At 35.4% G+C, this 27,414-nt stretch overlaps 5 protein-coding genes across 5 annotated transcripts; 2 read left to right on the forward strand and 3 right to left on the reverse strand.

Moving 5' to 3' along the window:
• On the forward strand, positions 6,300 to 10,767 carry LOC110269287. The gene is made up of 4 exons (XM_021117020.1): positions 6,300 to 6,365; positions 9,150 to 9,496; positions 10,222 to 10,515; positions 10,579 to 10,767. The coding sequence occupies exons 2-4, from the start codon at positions 9,182 to 9,184 to the stop codon at positions 10,765 to 10,767; spliced, it is 798 nt and encodes a 265-aa protein (XP_020972679.1). The 5' UTR covers positions 6,300 to 6,365; positions 9,150 to 9,181.
• Positions 16,620 to 17,780, reverse strand: LOC107628486 (glutathione S-transferase T1-like). The gene is made up of 5 exons (XM_021113901.1): positions 17,492 to 17,780; positions 17,162 to 17,254; positions 17,005 to 17,078; positions 16,866 to 16,926; positions 16,620 to 16,778 (listed from the first exon to the last, which is right to left on the reverse strand). The coding sequence occupies exons 2-5, from the start codon at positions 17,197 to 17,199 to the stop codon at positions 16,655 to 16,657; spliced, it is 297 nt and encodes a 98-aa protein (XP_020969560.1). The 5' UTR covers positions 17,200 to 17,254; positions 17,492 to 17,780; the 3' UTR covers positions 16,620 to 16,654.
• Positions 17,706 to 21,431, forward strand: LOC110269288 (glycine-rich RNA-binding protein-like). The gene is made up of 2 exons (XM_021117021.1): positions 17,706 to 17,762; positions 21,132 to 21,431. Exons 1-2 carry the CDS (start codon positions 17,706 to 17,708, stop codon positions 21,429 to 21,431), a joined length of 357 nt encoding a protein of 118 aa, XP_020972680.1.
• On the reverse strand, positions 22,348 to 22,839 carry LOC110269289. The gene has a single exon (XM_021117022.1). It carries the CDS (start codon positions 22,837 to 22,839, stop codon positions 22,348 to 22,350), a length of 492 nt encoding a protein of 163 aa, XP_020972681.1.
• On the reverse strand, positions 25,583 to 26,290 carry LOC110269290. The gene has a single exon (XM_021117024.1). It carries the CDS (start codon positions 26,288 to 26,290, stop codon positions 25,583 to 25,585), a length of 708 nt encoding a protein of 235 aa, XP_020972683.1.

The raw sequence follows: 27,414 nt of genomic DNA on the forward strand, positions 1-27,414 counted from the left end.
CTCGAGTTTGATTCATATTATATTATTTATACATAAAAGTTTTTTTAGTGGGTATTTATAAATACATGAGTAAGCCCTTAAAAGAGTCTAACAGATTTTTTTTTTCGATAAGGAAAAAAAGTCTAAAAGATAACCAATAGAAAAAGAAAAAATGAATTAAAAAATTTACTAATATACCACTATTATTTTTTACTAATATTTATTTCACGAAAACAAATTAAGAATTAAAAAGTAAAAATTTAGGAATAGTAAATGTCTTATTTAAGGACAAAAATAAAACAATAGCACAATCTACAATTTGTAATAATTTTTTATTTTAATTTTTGTCCTTCAAATTCTTCCTTTTCAATCAATTCAATTGGGGTAGGGGTAGGGGCATGGAATCAGTCTTCTTAATTAATGGCCCAATTGGCAATCACGTTTATTTTGCTGAGGCAGTCAAGCTCAGGACTCAAGTTGGCTACAACGATAGGAAGAGAATCAGAACTTTATTTATTATATTTTAGGAATTTTTTTTTTCTTAAAAAAAAAAAAGGAAGAATACAACTATAACAATAAATAGTTCCACCCAATTGGGATTTAAAAGCATGCAAGTGGGATATAACTTATAAAGCCAACAATTAATATTCACATTTTTATAATCTTACAATTGTATGGACATACACATATGACTTATCAAACCTCTGTGATATCTAGAAGCCACTACCTCATTTTCTTTGAGACTTATTATATTAAATACCAATAAGTCTTTTATACACTATATTGATATATTTCTTCTTGTTATAATAACTATATCTTTTACTTTTTATATTTATCATTAATTTAATATATTTGGATACAATTTAACTCCAAATATAGTAAATTTCAGTTAATTAAAAAAGGAAAAAAAATTGTCATACAAAGAGAATATATTATATCATTTTGAATCAACTTAAAAATACTCAAGTACTTAATTAATTTGTCCTCTTAAATGAGACAAATTAAATCCTTAAATAAACACGTATTAGTTTTTAATCTATCGAAAGTAAAAGTACCATGCAAAATTAAAAAATCTTGAATTTCGACGACCTTCTTTGACATTTTAACTCTTTCTCCCCTTTTTTTTCCTATCACTTTTAAATTATTCTAAATATCTACATAAACACCTCAATTTTAAGAATGCAAATAACATAATCATTCTAGTTAACTAAAACAAAAAGATGAGATAGCTATTATCCAGTATCCACAATATTTTTTGTGAAAGCACTTAAATTGAGAATTATTACAAAAAGAGGATATCTAACAAATAATTAATAATAAAAGTTGAATACGAAATTTTATATATCTCTCTCAAACGATAATATACATATTGATATGGTAAGATCCCAAATTTTTTTAAAATTAAATTATGAGTTATTTAAAATTTATGATATTTATTTATGATTTTATTTTTTTAAAATTATTTTATAAAAAAATAATTAAAACAAACTTTTGAGATTTTGAATTTGTGAATATTGAGATTTTGAATTTTATGTTGAATATAGAAAAAAATTTATTTGATTATCTCTAATTTTAAATTAGAGTATTTATTTAAAAATAATTTGTAAGTTGATGAATAAATAGTATTTTTATAGATAATTATTGTTGGATTAAATTTGGTTTTCAATTATTACATTATCCCTACTTTTATTAAAAATACCTACTCTATACCCTAATTTCAATAAAATTCTCAAATCGAAACTCTAATTTCATTATTACACACTCGCACTCACACTCGTACTCCCACACCCTCTTATCGCCGCCACCCCCTCACTCTCATCTTCCACTCATGTGCACACACGCCGGGAAAGAAAAGAAGAAAAGGAAGAACCAAGTAAGAAGAAGAAGATGGAAGGGAGAAGAGGAAGGAGAGGAAGACGGCACCTGTGAGCGTCACTGCCACCGTCGCTGCCATCGTGTCGTCATTGGGAGAGTCAGAACGCGAGGAGAGAGAGACGAGCTCGCGAGGGAGAGAGAGGAAGCAGCATTGCCGCCGCCGGAGGGGACCTGGATGCTCTCGTCGCTGCTAGCTCCGTCGTCGTCGCTACCATTGGAGTTGCGTGAAGCCGTCGTCGCCGTCGCATGCAATGGAGAGAAAGGACGTCGCGACAGTGGTGGATGTGCTGGAATTGTTGCTGTCGCCGCCGCTGCTGGGGCCAGCCATCGTCGCCGAATTACCGCCGCCGTTCTGCTCGCCGGAGGTTGCTGCTGGAACTGCGGCTGGAGGACTGGAGGGGAAGGCTTGCCAGTTCTGCCTCTGTTTCTGGTTTCTGTGACTTTCACCAAAGCTCTATTGCCATTCAACTCGCTGGAAATCATCACCGGAGCTACCACTGCTCCGTTCTCTCACTTATTCTTAATTACAGTAAGTTGTTCTTATTCCGAACCCTTATAATCACTGTTCTATTATATATTATTGAGGATTTTTCGATGTTAATGTTTCAGAGTTGAGTTATTGTGAGTGTATGCTGCGTTTGTTGCTGTCGCAGCATTATGGCGAAACTTCTGTGGACGTTGCAACTACCACTGCTATGAACTAAAAGGAGTTTATCGCGTAGTTGAGTCGCGATTAAGGTAGGGACTTTTTCTTCAAACATATTTTATATCAATGAATTGTTATAAATTGATATTGATGTGAAAAATGCATTTCTGTAATTGTGCGAGTCTTATGAATTAATCTGAACGGTTTGGATATATGCGATTGATTAAATATTTAAATAGCACGTGGCTGTATTGTGCGACTAATTGATAATGTTGAATTGTCTGTAGTTATGAACTGTGATTAATTCAATGCTTGATTTAGAAGGCTGGAGAATTTGATTTCTTTAACTGATCATGTTGAGTTAGTTGTGTCGAATGATAAATTGAATTATGATGAGATGATTATTGAAAATATATTGTTTGGATAATTGTTGATATAAGAGTTGATGAACGATTAAAGGAAAGATTATGGTTAATGAAAGGTTAAGTAAGAAATTAAAGAAAGTTAAATAATTAACTGAGAATCTTTTGTTTGATATTATTGAGAACAGATTGATTTGTAGCTATGAATAGTGCTTGAATTGATATCGTTGTGGTTGTGGCTGTGATTATGATTGGTTTCTTGATGGTATTGACAATTGATGAGAATTATAATTTTGCTGATTATGTTGAATGGCATGTTGAGAAGGATTGAGAAATGTTGGGTTGGATGGAACCCTCAAAGGGTGACAAAGTTCGAGTTTTAGAGGAGATGCTGTCAAAATTTTTATAAGTATTTGAGTGAAATTAAATAATAAGAATAATGGAAATTTGTGCTATTTACATAAAAACTAAAGGCTTTATTTTGAAATTTTGTTTAGTTAATTTCAATTAAAGAATTATGCCTCGAGAAGTTATAGTGAATTTAAAGTATTTAAATTTGATTGGTTAACAAAATTAATTTTACTTAATTAATTTAAATTAAAAACTATGTTTTTTTGGAGTGTGGTGAAACCTAAATAAATAAAATCTTTTGATTAATTAAAGAGAAGAGTATGTTTTGGGGTATTTTAGCAAATTTTAAAGTAATTATTAAAGAATAAGTGATTATGTTTAAATTGAGATTTATAATTGAGAAATAAAATGATTTTAAATCTTTTGGGGAAGAGTTTCAAAACATAAAAAAAATGAAGTTGAAGATGGTTTGAAAACTTGGTTACTTGAAAATATGATTACATAGAATTATGGATTTGATTATGTTTGATTGTGAATATGATTGAAATTGAGGATTATGGAAGTTTGGCTTGTTAGCCTACAAAGTGACTAATGAAAGAAAGATATAACGAGATTGAATGAGAACTTTGACTAAGTCGAGTGACTTGTAAGTGATTATGATTAATCATAAATAATTGTTATTGAGGACAAGATTTGATTCGATATTTATGACTGATGGTGCTTTGAATGACTGAATTGGCAAAGACGGTGGCGCTGTCCCACTTGTGTACTGATTTAGTATTTGTTTTGGGTAAGGATGTTGGTTTCATCCTGCTTGTTTGTGGTTGTTTGTTCCGAGCAAGGATGGTAGTCTCATCTCACTTATTCTTGGTTCCGAGCAAGGTTAGTGGTTTTATCCCGCTTGTTCGTGGTTGTGATGTAATGTGGAGACGGTGGTTTTATCCCACCCACGGTTTGAGGATAATTATCCTCGTGATAAATGCGAACATAATGAATTATGATTATGATGAGGTTTGATTGAGAAGTGATTATATAAAGTTGTAATTTTGCTTTTGATCTTGGTTGTGTATGATCTATTTCCCTTTTTATTGTATCGTACTCTCTCTGTTTGTGAAGTATGTCGAACACTATATCGCAAGACATAATTAGAAAATTGATTAATACAGACAGATTTACAGACAGATTTAGTCTTTATTACAGACGAATTTTTGGTTACCGACGAAATTACCGATGGATTTTGTCCCCCTGTAAAAGCCCGTGGAAATTATTTACCGACGGATTTTTTTCCGTCAGAAAATTACCGACGGATTTTTCCTCTGTAAATTCTCCATCCATTTCCCGCAGGCGACAAACTTTCCGATGGATTTTCCGTCTGTATTTACAGATGAATTTTCCGATATATTTTTTGTCTGTAATTTGAACTTTGGAAAATCATCTCAAACTTTGATTACAGACAGAAAATCCGTCTGTAAATCCGTCAGTAAGGTAAAATAGAATTTTTTTTTAAAATTTTTCCATTGCAAAATGAATACTTTAGGTTTGTTTTCTAAATTTACTCCATCAAACACTGTAAATTGAAAAAAGAAAGCCAAAAATCACATAAATAAACATAATATTCATTACTTGATACCTATAAAATTGGATGTTATTTTTCAACATCATTGGCCAATATCTCACTGTCTTAATAAAAAGATACCCAAAACAAATAAGATAACCATCCTAATGTTACATGAATGTCACAAATTACACTTAGCACTTAAAGATAGAATAATCTAAAATATTAATAGATAACTAAATTGCATCGGCAGCATCAACCTTCACATTGAAAGTTAATCTTGACATCTCCTGACTAAAATAGAATCAAAACCCGAATTGAAATTGGAGTGAATTGGAATGCTTGAATAAAAATATAGCATATTATTTAAAGCATTTTGCACTCCAGAAGTAGTCTCTTTTTGCATGAACAATTTTCTATAAAAGAATCAGTAAATAGAGAATCACATCTCTTCTTAGAAAGCAAGAACCATGAGCTTCTTAAAGGAGGATAAAGGAGGAACTGTAGTAAAATTTGAAGACATAATACCTCCACATAGTAGCTGAATGCAAGCTTGCTAAGTAGTAGCATTATCCAAAATAAAGTATACCTGCCATAACAAAGTACAATCATATACTTTAATACCAAAATATACGAAGAGCTAAACAAAAACTCTCAATTGAACCATTATCAAATAGTGGTTGTATACTTTAATGCCCCATTATCACTGTCAACTTCACTTCTCTATATTAAATGTACACGACAAATTTTGCTTCACTCATAAAGGTACCTCTAGAACAATTTATGCCAAAAAATTAAAACAGAGAAAAACAGAGATCAGAACAAAAATAAAATAATTAAAAAGTAAAAAAAAAACTGCAAAAAGTTTGAGAATAATATAATAATTATTAGTAACTAACACTTTGTATTTCTTATTAATAATATAATAATTATTATAAAGAGTGGATGAGTTTGAGAATTTTGACCCAAAAAAAAAATGGTTCATGTTTACCTTCTCTGTCGATAAGACTAGCAAATTTTAAGGCAAACCCTCTACTAGAATAAGCAAAAATGTGGATAAGACTAGCACATAGGTAGTGTTTGTTTGCAGAGACTAGAACTGATACTGGGAGACAGGGTCTCAGTATTGTATTTGTTGAGGTAGAGACTAGCACTGAAAATTGTGTCTCTGTCTTAATAATTTGAGTATTTCAGTGCTTCAAAAAATTGGGGACACTAGAGACTGGGACAGAGACAGAACTTCAACTAATTATTTTATCACTAAAATACCCCTAATGTAATTATCTAATTCCAACATTACCCTTTCCCAATCTGAAATTAGGGCTTGAGTTTATAACAGTCCCTCGATACATCTTCTCCTTCTTGCTTGAAGGAGGTCCTGCTCGGCGTCCATAGCCAAAGGTCCGTCCACCTCGCCGGCCTAACCAGTTGAAGGTAAGCGATTGGCACTTCCAACCTCCTCTTCCGAGGCCTCCATTTCTGACGTCTTCTCGCTTGCTCACAGATTTTGTGGTCCGACGAAGCTACAGGAGAGAACCTGCCGTGTCAGTGTGGAGGCCATCTGAGAGTTGTTGCGAGCACAGTTTCCGTTATCCAGGTTAGTAAAGCTCCCTTTCTGTGATCTGGGTTCTTGTGACTTCATTTGGTGTGGGATGCAGTTTGTATGAAGAGGTTTGGGTGTAATTTATTTTGTGGATTATGCTCTGTTTCTAGTTTACTGGGTTTGGGAAGTGGGAGAAGAAAGTTGAAGTGGAATGTATGCTTTAGTTACTGTTAAGGGGTACTGAAAAAAGCAGATTAAGAATTGAACATAGAAGATTATACATTCAAACAAGATGTGTAGAAGGTTAACCACGACAAATTGCATGGTCTATTCGAATTTATTCATTTGTTGATTATTTATTTAATTCATGAATGCAGCTGAAAGACAGTCTACTTTGTGAATTTGTTACAGTTCTATATGACAAACAGAATCCATTTTTTATGTTGTAATTAAGGTATTCATAGTTTGTGACAGTTGATGTAACTGAATCTGATACAATGTTTGTAGTTGTGTCTATGTTTATAATGTGTTTATTTTTTCTGAATCTGATACTATGTTTGTAGTTTGGTACGAAATGAAATTAATTGTTGAATTGACAATGTTACTAAGCTTGAGCTTAGGTTTTGTAATTGATACATACATATTTAGATGATGCCCTTGTTTCTGAATCCGCAAAGGGATTGCACGCTTGCATATTTTTGTTAACATTCTTGTCTTGTTATACTTTGCTACCGAAAATCAAATAACCACATCTTTAATTACTCTTTGACTCATTGTTAAATGATAACCTTACTTTTGAAAATGTCAAACTAAAATTTTCTTTTGTCACAGCTAAGTATAAGGATAAGCATAAGGTAAAGGGAGAAGGGAGTTAACCTAATTTAGAGACTGACACTGCTTTGTTGTTAACCTTGGTTTTCATAAAAATGCCAAAGTCCAAACTCCATACTCCCTTTAAAGTTTTGTGAGTTTCATATTTTTTAAGTTAATAAAAATATATGGTAAGCATTTTTTTGGATGAAATAACGTTATTAATAAATAAATTGTAATGAAAATTCTGAAGTTGTGTAAGAGTTCTTTGGAAAGTTTATGTTTTTTTTTTTTTTGAAACGATTTTGCTAGGAAGAAATGGAGCGGTCGGAAATTATTAAGTGATGCGTGTCTTTTTATGAAGAGATGAGATCCAACCATGAAGAAATAATGTTGTTCTTTGTGCTTACGCTGTTTATTTACTTTAGGGGTAGAACTAGTGGCCAACTATCGTTAGGCGGAAGAATGAATAGTAGAATTAGACGTGAGGCTTTAAAGCGTATTGTTGGTGAGGGTGATAGGAATTGTATCTGGGAGTTAAGAATGAACACAAATGCCTTTGCTAACTTGTGTGAGTTGCTCCAAGTTCAGGGTGGACTTACAGAGGATGGTCATGTAAGCTTGCCGGAGCAAGTTGCGACCTTCTTAATTATCTTAGCGCATCACAAGAAAAACCGTAGTCTACAGGTTAGGTTTTTTAGGTCCGGCGAGACAGTTAGTAAGTATTTTAATAAAGTTTTGAAGGCTGTAATACAGATTCAAGGGATGTTGTTCGCGAAGGCTACACCAGTTGCCGAGGACTGTGTTGACCCCACATGGCGAAGGTTTAAGGTAGAGCTTATTCGATGTTCTCTATGATTCATGTTTATCTGATGGATTCTCTATCTGAATATCATAGTTTTCTATGGATGGTAGGGTTGCTTGGGAGCATTAGATGGCACTTATATAGAGGTGACAGTCTCCGAGTCTGAGAAGGCAAGGTACCGCACAAGAAAGGGTAAAATCTGCATGAATGTCTTAGGAGTGTGTAACCGGGAGATGGGTTTTGTCTACGTACTCAGTGGATGGGAGGGTTCGGCATCTGATTCACGGGTACTTCGAGATGCAATAACTCGTCGTAATAGTCTTAAGATACCCCACGGTAATTCTGCCATCTCTAGAGTTAAGTATATACAACTAGATTGAGTTCATGATAGCCATCGTCTTACGTTGTTTGCGTTATTTGTGCATAGGTAATTACTATTTAGTTGATGCTGGCTACACAAATGGTTCGGGGTTTCTTGCACCGTATAGAGGGACTCGATATCATGTAAGAGAGTGGGCGCAGGGAGCACGTGCACCACGCAACTACCAAAAATATTTTAACCGGGTACACTCTTCTGCAAGGAATATCATTGAGCGATGCTTTGGTTTGCTGAAGAAGAGGTGGTCCATCTTAAGGAGCCCTAGCTTTTATCTCGTAAAGACACAATTTCAGATAATTATTGCCTGTTGTTTGCTGCAAAATTTCATTAGAAAGAGTATGGAGATGGATCCGGAGGAGGAAGGTAGCATATTGGATGAATTTACGCCCGATGGAGACGAGGAACAACATGGATTGATCGAGGTGGTCGAAAACACGAACGAGTAGAGTCACTGGCGTGACAACATATCAAATGAGATGTATGAAGAGTGGCGTGCAAGTCGTACGGAGTAGTGTTGTGTGGTTTAGGAATGTTGTAATGGCGGCAAGTTAATTTGTATGAATAGTAGAGTGTCGAGACATTGTAATAGCACATCATTTAATTTTCGGCTACTGCGTATTTGTGATATTGTTTGCTGTTTTATTTGCATTTGCCGTGGCAACGACCAGTGTTTTAACAATTGAACTACTTGACTATTTTTTCCTTATTTCATCTCTTATGGTAAAGACCAGTTTTACTAATTTTGTTTGTAGTGTAATTCTTTGCTACTCCATTCGTAATTTTTGATGACCTACTTTATTACCTTGGCTAATTCATGTTATTGTAACTTACATTATTAATGTAGGGTTTTTATTATCTTAATGTTGGTAGCAAGAAATGGAGAACAAGCGAATGTGGAGTGATGAAGAGACACTGGCCTTTGTTGGCTTCATGGAAGAGTTTGTCGTTGACGGTCAGAGGGCTGACTGTGGGCAGTTTAAACCGGGAACATTCGAGAAGCTGGCTTTGAAGATATTGGAGGCTTTCCCCAGTTGTACACTGACCGCGAAGCATTGCAAGAATAAGCACAAGCGGCTCAAGGAGAAGTACCAGTACACCGCTGATATGCTTGCTTGTAGCGGATTCGGATGGAACAACGAGAAAGAATGTGTAGAGGTTGACAGCAAAGACGTCCTTGATGCTTGGTTGAAGGTGCGTGTGTTTGAGGAATTCCATTGGGTGGTTGCCATTTTGTGCTACTTGATAAATCTGTTTTAAAAAATGCTTCTTGAGCAATAGCATTGACTACAAAATAATTAATTAAGGAAGTATTATATTCAATAAGAGATTACTATTTCACTTTTTACATTTAAGCTATGCATATAGCAATATTTCTTACATTCCGAATAGAATATAGGCAGTATGAAATTATTTATGCTAATAATAAGAAAATTCAATTTCGTCAATGATGTGAATTCATTCTAATCATTGCCAACTATAAAAAGTTTAAGCAGACTTTTATTATTTGCTAACTATTGTATTCTGCACAAATTTAACCAAAGACATTTCAAATATTTCTAATATAAATATTGGAAAAGCTTGATCTATTTAATTTGTGGCTGGTTAATCACTAACCATAGCTTTATAAAACTTCATGCCTCTAATTCCCACCTTGTACTACTATTTGAAAGTTTGTATACAAACACATGTAGTTCCATTCACTTTTGTGTTCTAGTAAAACTCTAAATAGGTTATGAAGCAAAGACTACTAATGACCACTAATACAGATTTTTTTATTCTAACTACTCATGTATTGAACCCCAAATCACCACTAATTCAGATTCGTTATTACTACGCATGTATTGTTTGACGAGTTTGATTATCTGGAATTGTGTTATTTTCTGAACATTACTGATTCTGTTGTACATGTTTCGCAGGCACATCCGACCAAGTTCTACACTCCTGGCAAGCCATTTCCTTTATTTCACCGGCTGGAAGGTATCTTTGGCAGGGATAGAGCCACGGGAGCCGGGGCCGTTAGTGGCTTCGATGTGGAGGAACAGGTTAACGAGGAGACAGACGACATTGCTGCTGGATTTGATCAGTCTGAGATGTCTCCACCTCCAGACCAAGAGGGAGTTGCAGCAATGCAAGGACAAGCATCACATTCTGAGGCCGGTGCGACCGCAGGAAGCACAAGGCTATGCGGGAGGAAGAGAAAACAAGTTGACGTACTCGAGAGGATGGCTGATCAGATTCAGTAATCATCGGCTGACCAGCAAAAAAATGCTCAGCTGATAGATGATGCCATTGTTGGTGTGAACGAGAAGTGGAAGGTTGGCGAGAAGCTCACACAGCTTGGATTCAGTGATGACGATGTGGTGAGAGCGATTCTGAAGTTTGCCCAGACTCCTAATGTGTATGCACATTTCTGGGGCTTGTCAGATTCACAAATGATTGCGCTTGTGCGTTCCATTATATGAAGTTCAAGACTAGTTAAATTTATTAAGATTGGGTTCTGGTATTAAGCTTGGTTAAGGGTGTTAACTTTTTGGAGGTTGGGTCTTAGGATTTAAGAACATTGTTATGTTTAACACGGTAAAACTTTGGTACCCTCTGTGTGTTGCTATGTTTTGGTTCCTTAACTATGGAATTTCCTTTGTTTTGATCTTTTTTGGATGAATACTTCGGTGGTTAATTATCAAGCTTAACAAGTTCCTCCATTTTCCGGTTATATTAATTTGTATTAGGATTTAACTTACAAAGATTTATTCCTAGTAAGTCTAATAATTCTGTTTCAATTCTTTTTAACAAAAATAGTGTTTTGTAACACACACATAGGCAACATGTTGATACATTTGGCAGCCAAATGACTTCATCAGAACTACATCATGAGTGTAAACATACATATCCACTTATACAAACAAAGGTGAAATTTCTCTCACAGGCAAAAATGGCCTTGAGACAATATTGGTTCAAAATATGAATTCCTTCCATCTTTTATACCAAATATGTGCTACTGTTATTCACATTTTGTTCAAAGGCCATACTACAACTTACACAACACAACAATGATCAACACAACACAAAAAATGGAGACAACAAGTTGACCGCACATTAGAAACTTCAGATACACAACATCAGCATGAAGTTTTTCCACTCGTTCGCTCGTCTTAAAATTAAAGTTAAGCTGAGAAGATCGATCATCTCCGGAGTCAGAAGGCTGGATATTTGGGCCTGCCCATCTAAACCATTCACATCGCCTTGTTGGACACGCGTAATACTTTCTACCCAGGTTGGCCACGCTATTCGAAACTTGTAACGGTGCTCTTAACCCATACTCACAAAAACGGTCTCCCGTTATGTTCCCGCTGCCGTACGTACCACTTGTTGATCTTTGACTTGAGGAAGCCATTGTTAACCACCCTACAAATTTAACAGTAACTCAAACAATTTTAATGTAGTACACACAACACATAAAAGAAGAAGAGGATTCATATATGAAACAACCAATGATGATTCAACCGAAACAAATGCAGAAATATAAAAAAAAATTTTGGTTGCAATCATGTCTCTGTACCAGTTCTTCTCATTTTTTTTAAAATAAAAGGAAAGTTTCTTAGAATAGTTTGAGCATCTAGACAAAGTATATCATCAAGACTGCTGTAGACTTGTATTGCAGGTTACACTGATTTAGAAATTGTTAACTCATTCGCCATTCACAAACAGGAGGTTACATTATAACAATATTATAAACGGTCAACTAGTTAGGATGAATATCAGATAAGAAGAAATGAACAATTTCTGTGTAGGAGGATATATCATTATTCCCCAAAAGATTTCCACTTTGCGCAATTACAACGTATATACATTTTGTATATATAATAGTTTGCATAAACCCTCTCAACCATATACAATAACAAATTAATACATAGGCAGACACAAAAAGCCTGTTTCTAACAACTGCACTAAAAACCATTGTTAGGAAGCAAAAGGGACAAATTCATTGAAACCACAAATTAGTTGATGCAGAGAGAAAATCAAGTGTGCTTAGTGCATTTGCTAGATAATCAAGTGTGCTTAGTGCATTTGCTAGGAACAAGTGTGCTTAGTGCATTTGCTAGCTAAATTAGTTGCTACTACACTTAGCAGTAGAGTATGGTCACAAAACAGCTCCTAATCTGAATTGCATTAAATTGCAAGATAATAAAATGAACCTAGAGAACCAACTATAGGATACATCTTAGGAGGATCTTTCAACTACAGCAAAACGGCCTTACAGCTAGTTTCGTGACAAACATCTCGCAAACAATTACCAGGAAAATTCTATGATAACTTGCATATCAAGTGTTAACTGTGTCACCTCTTACTTGGCAAAGTTCAAATAACAAAATTTGAGTACATATAAACACTTTATTATGAGTGATTAAAGAAGAAAGATGGTTAAGTGGACAAATAAATGGATAACTCAAATTGAACAGGTTATTTAATTGATAAAAGGTTAAATTTTAGATAGTTGCTGGAACAGATACCTGCTTAATTAAGCTCACTTCTCTTTTCAGCAGAGCAAATATTCGCCAGCAGAATTACAATTTCACAGTAGAACATACATAAACGAAATACCATTGGAAGACAAATATGAGCAAGTATTGACAGCAATTCCTGAGAAGTTCCTTCACTCAATATTTTAAATTCTAAATTCAATACTATGTTCGGCAAACGGTTGAGAGGTCTGAACAGAGAAGCCGAAATTAAAGATGAACTAATTAAGGTTTTTGAGAAAGGAGCAAAACAAAAAAGACAGCAATGCAAACAAACGCTACCTCACAAACGGCGACGAACTGAGGCACAGATCCGGCACCGTCGCGACGCACACCCACAAAGATCGATTCCGCAGCGGCGTCACAAAACAGGGGTCACTAACGGGTCCACCAAGTCGAACCAGGGATCACTGCCGAGGGGCCTTCGTCGATCCGACCAAAAAAGGCTGAAAACCTGAGGTCCAAGCGGCCGCGGGTCAGGCTCCAGCCTACGTTGCCGGAAGAGGACAGCAGGAACGGTGGCTGAGAGGAGAAAGGGGGTGAGGGTTTGCCACTATCGAAAATGAAATTGTTTTTTTTGGGGGGGGGGTTAGGGTTCTTTGCTGAAATTAAAGGGGAATTTTAGTAAGTTCATAAATTTAGTCTTCATCTTTTACTTCAAACCAAACACGATACTGAGACATAACTCAGTCTTGTACACTATCACACCAAACACAATACTATACTTATTTCTGTCTCTATCTCTTGGTCTCTGTCTCTCTGTCTCTGTCTCTTGGTCTCTGTCTCGCAAACAAACGCTACCATAGAGAACTTAATGACAACGAAGACTACTTAATTCAACTTAAGCTTCACTAATTGTTAAATTGAAGCATAACATATTTTAACTTTTAAATATATATAAAAAATATATACATCTTATATAAGCTACTTCAGTTATAGACAAAAGCAGACAATACCTGTCTGAAAATAAGGGATCGAGATCTCTTTCTTCTATGACTTCCTCAACTGCATCAAGGGTGGCTCTTACCTACGTGAAAGATGAAATTGAATGACAGAATAACTAGCAAATGAAAGAATTGGCATTTGGATATTTTGACAAAAAGGAGAAGCGAAGCTGTCGGGATTACCACCTAGACAGTTTCAGACCTTCCTGACGTTGCAAAGCGGTGGGTTTTGGCAGTGGTGTCACATGTCTTGAAAAAGATGAAAAAGCAAATGTTGTCTATAAAAGAATTTTCATGGGGAATGTTACCATTAACTGCAAAGAGAGACATAGTGATCCCTCAGGTCTCTTTGCACTCAAACAAGATCTGAGAACAACCCTATTTTAAAAAAAAAATGTCCAAACTCTATGACACTAAGCAAATATTAAAAAATCAAAAATTGACTTAAACTCTACATGAAATCATAAAATAAAACAAATACTGATCTTATTTGATGAAGTGTGCGCTGCTGCTGACCACCCTCATTACCATGAAATGGTGTAAAATCAAAATCAACAGTAACATTAATCATCCACTGCAATAAACCATACAAATACTGTAAGCAAGAAAGGAGCTATCATGAAAAAGTTTAGTTTTTTGTTCTCTTTTCTAAGCATCTAATTTATTATCCTTAAAAAAGTGAAAAAAATTGGCACCAATAAGAACTTTTCATTTTAAAAGTAAAACTTGTGTGTGAAAAGGGTAGCCATAGTACAGAGAAATGGCTAAGAATAGAAAGATAAACATTGTCTCGGTTTATTAACACAAAAGAGTTAATCTTTATAATTTTTCAATAGAGCTGCCTCAAGAAGATAAAAAAAGTATAATCTTAATTTAAACTATAATTTAAAAGGTTGTAAATGGCATAAATAATAAAAATATAAAGTTCATAAGAAAAAAAAGTTATGAATTAAGCCCTTGTTCTAATTTGTTAATCTTTTATTAAATGAATAAAAATATAAATAGATGAACAACCTGCTTAGTGTTTGCTCTAAAGAATTTGTTCTTTTCCCCCAATCTTCAGAACATTTCTTGGGAGTTTAAAAAAAGTGGCTTTATATTATAATATTAACTATTAACGAAAGATCTAACTAATCAAATTCACTCTTCACATTCATACATACAGAATCAGTACCCTCAATTAACATGTATTTTCCATATATAAAAGGATGTATCTAGTCAGAAGAGTAGTTTTATTTTTATGCAAGAGAAAGAGCAAATGGTGGTTGTGTAACCATGTACTGTTGTTAAAAAGGCTACATAATCAATTAAGAAAAAGTCACATGACCTTTTTATTTTGGTCATTCATGTATAAATTGGATAATACACTAGGAATATAAGGTTACATAATACCATATATTGATAAAACTTGTCACTTGTCCTACTTTCATCAATTAAGAAATAGGAATAACTAGAAATGGATACAAAAGGGATTATATGGAATCATTTACCTGTTCTCTCATTAAGTTGTCTTGCATCTGAGATCACCTAAAAAAAAGGTAAATTGGTAAGCTTTTAATCCACATGCATCAAAACCTATAATAAATTCATAAACAGTATAAAAATAGTACAGCAACAAGAATTAAAAACATTTGAACATTAAAAAAAATGTTGATTTATTTTATTATTTAAAATGAGAAGCACACTCATACCCTCACCTGCAGCCAATAATAGAAGCTTTAATTTTGCATCTTATCTTTGCTTACTAATACAGTAACAGAAGGAAGAGCAGCAAGGAGAATTTACCATGTAAACTGCATACAAGATGACCAGAAGCTATGCAAGGATTTGATTATGGCTATTCATGGGCCTGGGCTTTCATAACTACTACTAGCACTCAAAAACACTAGATTAAGGCTTTGTTTCTCTATAACAATTTCCTACTATAAATGAAAAATACATGATTGTCAATTCTCATAAACTGAATAAAAAGATTGGACTATGCTCCAACTCACTTCGAGCCTTCTCAGATTAAGAAACAAATAGATGCTGCAGCCCTTAAATGTTTTGTAATGCATCAACTCTATCATTTGTACATTAACTCCCCTTACCAAAAACCTATAGTTCTTAACCGTGATTAATCACATTCCCTTCAACTACAGACATATTAAAGTCACACTGAAGACACCACCATGATGTTGCATACAGCAGGTCTAAATCTGGAGGTTAGTAGCATAACAAAGAATAAAATCAAATGCAGCAGAAACCCACCATCATTATTGCTGCTTCATTGACAAGGTTTCTTATATCTGCTCCTGAGAATCCAACAATTCGGAAGACAAGTTGTTGATGTAAGAAATCAATGTATGAATTCAATGGAAAAGAGAGAAGTGAATTTGAATAGATAAGCAATATACCTTTTCAAAATCAACATCCTCTGGAAGTTGCTTTCCAGAACTATGCACACCAAAAATTTGGACTCTTTGCTTCGCATCAGGCAAACCAATGTACAGTCTTTAATCAATTAAACAATCAAGAACTGTCATTGAGTTGAGGAAGAGAAGAGGCTTCAATTCCCAACAATTATATGAATATGAAAATGCAGTGTCTGAAGAGAAAATAACTTAAATGAATAAATTAAATAAATAAAAAAGAAAACAGTAAGAATTGAAGTAGAAGATGATGATGGAAAAATAAAAATACCTCTTCCCTATGTGTTGCTCTCTCAACAGCATCAAGGTTCCTTCTTGAAGAAGCATTCTTCCTTGCCACCACACAATCTACAGAAGCAGAAGCATGATCTGATGCGAGTCCAATTCCAGGGCCACACCATACATCCTGAAAAGAAGAAGATTTTCCGTTTAATAAGTGACGCAGATGTGACAACCAAGTACCTAACGCTGTGGTCATTCACATATCTGTGGAGTCATAAGAAAATTATTGTGATTAAATAAGTGAAAAGGGGATAATACCAACCAATGATCAGCAATACCAGGAAAGGCAGAAGCAAGATAGATAAGAGTTGCGTGACTGCCAAGAAGAAAAGAACACGTCTAATTGAAGTTCAAATTCATGGAAATGATTGATCAAAATGAAATTGAAATAAGAAGGAAGTACCTCTCGAATAGCTTGAACCTTCCATCAACAATAGCAAGGAGTTTCTTGAAAGGGTTGATAGCTGATAGAGACGGATTATGGAGGTTTAATTAAAGAGGTAGATAAGTGTCTTCAGAAGCATAGTAATTGTAATGATTACCTGCAAATTCGGGAGATAACTGCTGTCTTTTGGAGATTTCAACTTTAATCTCGTCGAATTCTATTCCATTAACTCTATTGAGAAATTAAGCATTAGCAGTAGTAGTAGTAGCAGAATTCAAATTCCAGCAAAGAAATACAACGTTGAATTAAATTACTTGCAGAAGATAAGAACGACACGAGATGGTTGGGACATGCGGTCCGCATACACCTTCACCTTCAATATCTTTTTCTTTTTGCTTTCTTTCTATCTATGCCACAACACCAAAAATTGAAAAACCATGAGGAAAAAAGTTTCAACAACAAATTTTAAATCAAACTAATTACTAAAATCAGAAAAGAAACAAATCTAACTAAACCTAATCTAATCAAAACTTAAAAATCCACTAATCAGAAAACAAATCTATCTAAACTAATTACTAAAATCAAATTAACTAAACAAAATTAATTGAACTTAACAGAAATTAAAAGAATTTTGAAACCAAAACCTGGAAGCATTGACTGGAGGAGATGATGGTTGCGGCGCTGAAAAGATATGCGAGCCAGAACTGAGTGGGAATAAAAGGAGAGAGAGGCGTGGCGGTGGTGGGGACAGACACTGCTACAGGTGGCGCCGGCGCGCTGGAGCTCACCTGAGACGAAGAGAACAGGAGCTTGAGCTTGATTTGTTCTGCGAACGAGAAAGAACGAGAGAGACAGGGGATGTGTTCTACTGGTTCAGTGTTTAAAAGAGAGGAGAAGAAGGAGAAGGTAGCTGCGGTAGTTAGGGTGGCGGCGGTGGCACTATGAGTGAGGAAAGGAGAAGAAGAAGCTCGTGCGACGGGGAAGCTCGTTGAAGGAGAGAGGAACAACTCGTTTGATTGTGATTTTATGTATGTGAAAGGACGTCGATAGGGTAGGGATGAAGTTAGGTCTAAATTAAAATTTTTCGACGGAAAATTTTAAATTACAAACGGATTTTCTGTCTGTAATAAGTTAATAAAATGCAGCATTTTGTCTATTTAATTACAGACAGAAAATCGTCTGTAACCATTTTCCACGAAAAAAAATTAATTTTACCGACAGAATTATTGACGGATTCTATTTTCCGTCTGTAATTTATGTTAATTCATTTTTTTGTTTTCCGACAAAAAAATCCCTCTGAAATTCTGTCTGTATTTCCGTGGGATAAAATCCGTCGGAAATATCCGTCTGTAATAACTAGTTTTCTAGTAGTGAAGAGTGTGCCGAAAACTATATTCTAAGAGTGTGACAGACACTATATCCCAAGAATGTGGGAGCACTATATACAAAGAAGTATGTCGGACACTATATCTCAAGAGTGTGTCAGGCACTATATCCCAAGAGTGTGAGAGCATTATATACCGAAAAGTGTGGCAGACACTATATCCCAAGAGTGTGTCGGGCACTATATCCCAAAAGTGTGGGAGCATTATATCCCGGGAGTGTGGATGCATAACAGAGAGACAATATCTGGGTTAGCTACTAGATGTGTCGGGTTTTGACAATTTAACGGACACGTGAGCTCACGGAAAGTAGGACAGACATGCATCATACTGCATTTATTTGAAATTTCTTGGGTCTGCATAATTATTTTAGTTTTCCTAATTGATATTCTATTAACTGCTAATTATACTACTAGTTATAATTATTTGTTATGTGTGATTGTTTGATTTCTGTTGATTGCTTATGTTTGTGGCCTGTTGGTTCGGATTATGGTGGAGTGTGGTAGTTTGTAAGTGATTGATTATGTTTTGGGTTGGAGGCCGTGATTGATTATGTTTTAGGCCGGAGGCCATGGTTGATTATCTTTTGGGCTAGAGGTCATGATTAATTGACTTTATGATGGTTTGAATGCTGGATGCATTATGGGCCAGAGGCTGTATTTGATTTGAGTTGCATTTATTGATGAGTTGTGGTGATTTTTTGGGCCAGAGGCCGTGATTGTTTGGGCTGGAGACTGTGATTGTTGGGACGGAGGCCGTGATTGGATAAGTTATACGTGTTGGTAAGTTTGATAAAATTGTTTCTTTGATAGGTAGTGAAATACAAAATATTGTTGAGATTGGAGTTTTGATGATTTCTGATTTTGAATGGATAATCACATGACTTTGAAATAAAGATTGAGGTTTAGTGAATTAGTGAGTAAAGAATTTGATGTAATTAAGAATGAATGAAACTAAATTAGCAAGAATATTTATAAGATAAGTAATGATCACTACTGTAAGCGAATTTTGATTTTATAACAATTCTGAAATCTATCTAGTGAGACCATGTAATTAGGTTTTCACTTCCTACAACCTTATCTTTTTCAAAAAACAGATGAAAAGTCTATGAAGATTTGACCGAGCACTCGATTATATTTTAATTGTTTTATTTCCTTAGATATTTTCCTTCGCCTTTGTTATGGTTATTTACATTTTGTAAAGAGAGATAGGAATTGTGATTTTTATGATATGACTTTTATATATATATATATATATATATATATATATATATATATATATATATATATATATATATATATATATATATATATATATATATATATATATATATATATATATATATATATATATATATATATATATATATAGATTCCATTTATAAATACTACCCACATTTAACACACTTCTATCTAAGAAATAATTATATGAATTGTAGATCAATTCTCAAGATCATTAAATATATATCTATATATGAAAATCTATAAAACAAAAATATTGATATTTAATTTGATGCTTGTACATTTAGTTAGGAAAACTAGCATTATTTTGAAGGGACCCCCATATGGGTATAAGTGAATGTCAAAGTTCTAAATCAACCAATGATGGAAATTAAACGATATATATCTATCTACCCATACTTTGGTCCCAGCTTAAGGGTCATATTGGGCTAGTTTTGTGGCACATCACATATATTCACTTACCAACAACTACTCAACTAGTCATAGCATCAATTGCATAGATAAAAGGGAAACACATACATGAACACATGTTGATATTAATTTCCATGTCATGTGCACCAAATAAAATTGGACCCAAAGTTCATTTTGGTCTCTAGCACCAGATCAAATTCTCATCTCACTTTAAGAGTTTACATATAGTCAATTTAATTTTTACAATAATATATATAATATTGCATATAATTATATATTGATGTACATACACTAGCTTGAAGTCTGAAAAAAATTATAATGAAGATATTTTTTACAATAATAAAAAATTAAACATGTTGTTTTGAAAACTAGGGAGATATTTAATTAGCCACGAGTTTTATGCAATTAACCATGTTTAAAAAATAAACGAGATTTTTTTGCTTAGTTTTTTTTTTGGACTGATGTAGGGTTATTTAGCCATACCTGTGAACGGATTTTTTTACACATATTATATTATTCTTAATTATATAGACATAGCTTTTCTTGTTAAAATAGAAGAAAAATTGGCCTATAATTCCTCTATATAATTATTCCAATTTCCAAGTTTTGGGGCAGAAAATTGTTAACTAAATATTAATGTTACTGCAACGGCGCACCGAGTCACGTAGAATTTGAGAGTTGAGACACTTTGAACAAAGAAAAAGGGAAAAGCACAAAAAAGGGTGTGGCACATCACGTTAAAGCACCAAAAAAGTCATTTGCAAATTGGGATGAAATGAAATGTTATATCAATACACAGATAGCTTATGCGCCTGCTTTGCCTCCGTTTTCTACTCTGGAAAATTCGATGGAAATTGCCATATATAGGACTAAAATTTATTCTTAAATTTTAATTTTAATTTTTAATTAATAACAATGCTATACATATACATTTAATTTTGAACTACATATAGTCGCCATATAAACCTGTGAAAAAATGTTGTACTTAATATATTTAATCAGTTTATTGATGATGATATTTTTATAGACCTAAAAATGGTTGGTCAACCTTTCACTTGGTCTAATAGGCGACAAGGAGATGATCATATAAGAGAGAGGTTGGATAGATTTTTAGTAGGTACTCTATAGCTGAGGCAACACAGAGAGGTCCAGGACAGGTTCCTGAGACAGACCAGGTGCCAGATGTTCCTAACAGACGTAGAGTGGAGCGGAGACATCGTATTGGTACACGAGCCAGTGATCGTGAGTAGAGATGGATCGATGATGCGATTGACGCCATAGAGAAAAGGGGTCGAGGTCGTCGACGAGGTAGGAGGCGCAATCGAGAAGGAGGGAGGGGTGGACATATTAGGAGAGGCGGGGATGACAGTGGTGAAGGTGGAGATGACAGTGGTGGAAATGATGATGAGGGTCGAGCTGAAAGTGGTGGTGGAGGTGGAGAAGATTGTGGTGGTGGTGGTTGTGGTTTAGAGGGTGGATTTGATGTTAGTAGAGGTACTGGCGGAGGTGGAGATGGTGGCAGTAGAGGTAGAGGTGGAGGTGGCTTTTAGTGTGGTGCTTTAGGGTTAGGGGATGGTGGAGGGTTTGGAGGTGACGGAGGTTTTGGCAATTATTTTGTTGGTGTCCCTAGCAGTGATATGGCCCTACATGAGAGTCAGACATTCATGAGCTTGGGTGAGCTCCTTTAGGATTTGCTAGGCAGCGATGGCCTTGATAGTGACTTCGGAGAAAAAGATTAGCATCATTATCCAGGAGGATGAGGTATCCCGATGTGGACTGCAAGTCTCCGGACAGCAGACACCCCCTTGATGTGGACCTGAACGAGCCTCCGTCAGGGCCTTTGGACGAGACATTTGCATTGGGTGGCACTCCTCCCTCGGTAGTTGCAGCTGCACCCCCGATCGTGCAAGTCTATCTAGGCCACCCGAACTGACCGGAGACGAGGATGAGGTACCTCTTGCTCAGAGAGCGCAGAGGATCAGGCGCCCCCGTCGCTGCCTCACAGGATCACATCTATTCTGACTATTCGGATGACTGTTATGTTATGTGTTATTATGTTATCGTGCTATGTCATTAGTATTGGGTTGTTGTATTCAGAAATAGGTCATCATGCTATGTTATTATGGTTGTTATGTTATTATGTTATCATGTTAACATCTTAATATGTAATTATTCTTACCATGTTATCATGATATGTCATTATATAATACTTGAATGACTTTGGAAGGTATATATTAATGATGTTCTTAATCGATCTATGTTGAAAGTTCACGAGAAAAAAAGTGAAGGTAACACCGTGCTGAAAAAGAAAACACAATAACATCAATAACGACAGTTTGTTCGACAAGACAATAATAAAAACAACTAGAAACACGGAAAAGATAACACATCTCTCAACAAGCATTGCTAAACAAAAATAAAGCGTAATACAGTGGATATATGAAAAGGCAACACAATAAAAAAATACTAAACTCTGCCCACTGCTCCAGACCCCCCGGTGACTCCTCCCTGTGAACAATTCCGCCGAGTATGACCACGCTGTCTGTATAGCCTACACTGCTTTGGTCTATTCGGATCCGCTTCATCCATATTGGTGCGAATTCTTGTGCTCCTTGGATGATCCTGATATGCACGCCTCTTACTGGGATCAGGGATGACGGTTGGACCATCATATGGTGGCCATAAGCCTTCTGGAATCGGTAGATTGAATCCCATCTCGTAAACATTAAAATCCATTCTGAGGCGATATACCTCATGAAAATAAGTTGCCCAGCTCAGGTGGGAATATGCACAGCAAGCTACTGCATGTCGACATGGGTAATGAAGTGCCTGAATAAAGTACCCGCAATTGCAAGTCCGATCTCTCAACGAGACTCTGTAAGTACCAAGTGAGAAGTTACCTGTCGGAGTAGTCTCGGCCACATTGAACTCCAAATTATCCCTATCATATAGGGTCATTATGAAACACCTCGATGCCTTTAGATTAGCCTACATTGTCTTAACCAGTGACTGACTAAATTGTTGACATGTCCCCAGTTGTGCCTTAGCCTCTCGTCCCTTGTGAACAAAGAGCTCAGCCAATCTCTCATAGGTGGTCTTCACCAAGAAACAAACTGGAGGGTTCTTGACACCCTTGAGTACCGAGTTAACACACTCGAAAATATTTGTAGTCATATACCGAATCTATGACCTTCATCTCGGTGCTAAGTCCACTTGTCATACTCCATCCTATTATCTCATTCACATATTGCCAGGTCTTCAATCCGGAGGATGTCAAACCAATAATAAAACTCAGCCTCAGTCTTCGCATAAGTAGTGTTGACTAGAAACCTCCTCGCATTCTTTCCCTTGAAACTCAGCACGAAATTTGCTGCAACGTCCTTAACACAGAATGCATGATAAGCAGCAGGTGGAATACAGCCACCATCAGATGCCTCCAAGGCGGCATTGATACCGTTGTGCCTATCTGATATCACGAGAATGCCAGGCTGGGGAGTCACGTGTTGCCGTAAGTGAGATAAGAAAAATGGCTATGACTCCTAGTACAGATTTCGAAAACCACAAACTAACCGGCAAGTGCACCAGGTCGTACCAAGTAATACCTCAGGTGAGTGAGGGTCGATCCCATGAGAATTGATGGATTAAGCAACAATGGTTGAGTGATTAACTTAGTCAGACAAGCAAAAAGGAGTGTTTTAGGTTCCAATTATCATAAAGCAATAAATCAGAGAGTTAAGAAAGCAAGTAATGAATGGTTAGTGAAAACAGTATGAAGAGAATAGTTAAGGCTTTGGAGATGTTAAATTTCCAGAGTAATAGTTCCTACCACTCACTTTAATCATGCAAGGATTCAATTCATGGCAAACCCTAATTGATTAAACCTGAATTCCTTAGAAATTTAATCTCTTCTAACCAAACAAACCGCCAATTCCTTGGTCACTTAAATTAAGTTAGAAGTTTAAGTCTAATCCTAGTTTATGAGCCACATAAATCCTAGGTACCTAAAAATAAGATGATTATATGTCACATAATACATTAAGTTCAGGTAATTTGAGAATTGTGAGGAATTGATTTCAAACTGTTATTCAAGTAATTTAACTTTTCCAAGATTCAACAAGAATTCAGTTAGAAAAAAAGTTATCTTCCAATATACTCTAACTCCTAGGATGAAGAACGAAACCCATCCTTGAAAATAAACCAATGCATTGATTAAGAGAAGAGTGACAATAGTATTAATCCATTAAAGTAACAGAGCTCCTAACTTTAACAATAGAGGTTTAGTTGCTCATGGTGCGAAAAAATCCTAGCAGAAAAAAGTGTAAAGTGTGGAAGATGAGAAGAAGAGCTAGGTCAAAATATCTTCTCCTTTTATATCTAATCCTAATTTATGTAAAATATATTTTCTAAAACCTATAAATATCTTTTCTTAATTAAAAACTAAATAATAAATCAACTTAATTATTAAGATTTGGTGCAAATCACATGGAAGCCCTTCAATTTCAGTGTATTGGGGCCAATCTTGAGCTGGGTGAAGTTTGGCGCCACGTACTTGTAACGTTGCATGCATTCCCAAGCTTCCTGGTGCCAAACGCCGGGATGTGGCGTTTGGCGCCATTATGGCCGAAATAAATTGGAGCTTTATTGTGATCCTGGCGCCAAACTTGAGCTAAATAAAGTTTGGCGCCACCTCTTGCATATAATTGACTCATTTTTTTTTCTTTCTGAATTCCGCTAAATTCGTCCGAATACTACCTGAAATCAATTAAATTGCAAGACAACTCAAAGTAGCATTTATGGTGGCTTAAAAAACCTAAATTTTTAATTCAACAAATTCAAATGCAAATTCACTGAGAAACGATAAGAAAGATGCTCACGCATCAACTCCACATTTTCACCCTCCACTAGGGCAAAAGCAATAGGGACGATATTAGAATTCCCATCCTGAGCAATTGCAACCAGCAAAGTTCTCCCATATTTGCCGTACAAGTAGGTCCCGTCAATACTGACCAAAGGCTTACAATGCTTGAATGCCTCGATGCACGGTGAGAATGACCAAAAGAGTTGGTGGAAAAACGCATGTGACTCGTTAACCTGGCCTCCAACTTGCATAGGACTCGTCTTCAAAACCGCATACTGCTTGGCATCGTTATCTTCACACCTAACACCCATCTTGGAAACTCATTATAGGCCTCCTCCCAATCCCTATATATCTGCGCGATGGCCTTCTGCTTCGCCAACCAAATCCTCCTGTACGCCGGTCAAACCCAAATAAGCCTCCGTCATATTCTGCAGAACTTTGATGGATACAGCCGCATAAACTCGGATCATAGGAAGGATGAAAGCAGATATCACATCATAATCAAACTTCCTATGATCACTGGAGATTGAGATGGCCAAATATGTATGAGGTCTGTTATACCGTCTGACCTCCCAGATATCCTTCCACTGCCATAGAGTGATCCGATTCATCCATCTGCAGCTGTTTCTAAACTCCTTACACTTTTCGTAGTACGTACTTGGCATGGTTTGATTCAAGCACTTTGTACTCAACCCCCAGTGCTATAAGTCTTCACACATAAGACAACTTCCTCTTTATTTTAAAACTATTGACCGACTTGGAACTCAGCTAGACTTGCGGTGTCCTATGAATCTTTGGCCCCAAAACTGGATTCCACATCTGAGAAAAGTGCGGCGGGTACTACTAAGTTCTCGAGCTCGATGCTCCACCAGCCCCAACAGGAATACTCCTGCCTATATCATCATCACTCTCATCATCAATCATAGCGGGTTCGACCTCATCGTCATCCCCTAGCAAGTCTTCCACCGCATCTAGTACTCCAACCTTTCTAAGAATCAGAATCATAACAGGAGTATTCATGTTAGCACCTATTTTCGCATTCTCATCATGGTGTAGATCGACTGCGAAAGATGGAGATGCCACCAAATCTCCCACAGTTGTCATTACAGGTAGAGATGAAGACGCAACAACAGGGGTTGAACTGGAAGCTGCTGCCATTGGTATTGATTGATAATTCCGGTTCGATACTCCTGAGTTAGAGACCACATCCACAAGCTTAGCCAATAGTTCAGCCATTCTCACCTCGAAAAACTGGCAACGATAGTGAAGTAAAACTTGCAAATTTTTGTCACTGTCTATCACAAACGAGTCGTATTTCACCCCATCGCGAACTACAGAAATCGAAATTCTGAAATATAAATTCTCTATCTGTTTCATTCCCTGCAGTCTCAATTTCTGTAGTATAGTATTCTGAAAATCAACAAGACTCGTAGAAGCTCTAATAAAGACACTCAACGGATCATTATCAGTAAATTTTATACCCGATCGTATTTTTTTCTTTATCGTGCCTTTGTAGTGCACAAGAACTAGAAAACTCTCTTCACTAGCCATTGTGAATTTACTTCAATTCAACACTCTACGTTAATGCCCTATTTATATAGCATATGCTCTTTAATAAGTAAATCGAATGAAATCAATTCGATTTTATCGTATGCATTATTGCTTTGATAGTAATTAGCTTCGATTTACCATGATCTACTTCTTGTGTAAATCGAATCATATTTATTCGAATTACATGCATGAACATCCAACGTAAATCGAACCATATTAATTCAAATTGCATATATCAACCTTCTCCAATGTAAATCGAATCATATTGATTCAAATTGTATGATACCCTAATAAATCAATTTCATTATTTTGATTTACAAAAAAATCATACTAAATCAATTTAAATTGTTTCGATTTACATAAAATAAAAGTAAATCGAAATAAATTGATTCGATTTACATAGAATTAGAACATTCACATCCACTCTTCACATTTAGGATATTCACATAAATTTCAAACCCTAATAGTTTGTTTGTGATTTGCCTTAAATACACATACAAAATATTGCATGATGAAGAATTTTAATTTTAAATATGTTTCCAGAAGTTTGTTTATTCGGAAAAAATATTAGTACTATACTTAAAGTAAAGATGGAGGAACCGACTGAAATTTTTATTCCTGTACTTTGCATCTGCTGACTGTGGACTAGCTAGTATAGGGTTAAATTTATTTTTAATTTCTTAATTAGTTGTAATATTGAGGTTTGAGTGTAATGTGTATTTTTATTTTTTTTATTTTTTTTTAATTGTTCTTTTGCAAACTTTGTTCCTGAATTCTGATCTCATAGCTTACGATCTTGCTTGCAAGTTGATCGTCAAGTTGCATATAATGTGAGAGAAGTTAGGGCATTCTAGCCTCCATGTTTGCGAAAATTACGAAACTGCCATTCTTTTCTTTGTTGACAAATAAATGAATTAGGGCGTCCATCATGCATAAAGTCAAGAATATCCCACGGCACTTGTAAATTTAATCCTATTTTATATATTTTTGCTTCATTTAATTACTATTAGTGGATATTCTAAAAAAGATGTAAATTTTTTTATTTGTATTATCTTGCTAAACCACTAAAGATTGTACAAGTTTTTGTTATTATTTTTCTAATACTGAACAGGTCATAGTCTTCA

Source organism: Arachis ipaensis, chromosome B02, assembly GCF_000816755.2.
Source record: "Arachis ipaensis cultivar K30076 chromosome B02, Araip1.1, whole genome shotgun sequence".
NCBI lineage: Eukaryota > Viridiplantae > Streptophyta > Magnoliopsida > Fabales > Fabaceae > Arachis > Arachis ipaensis.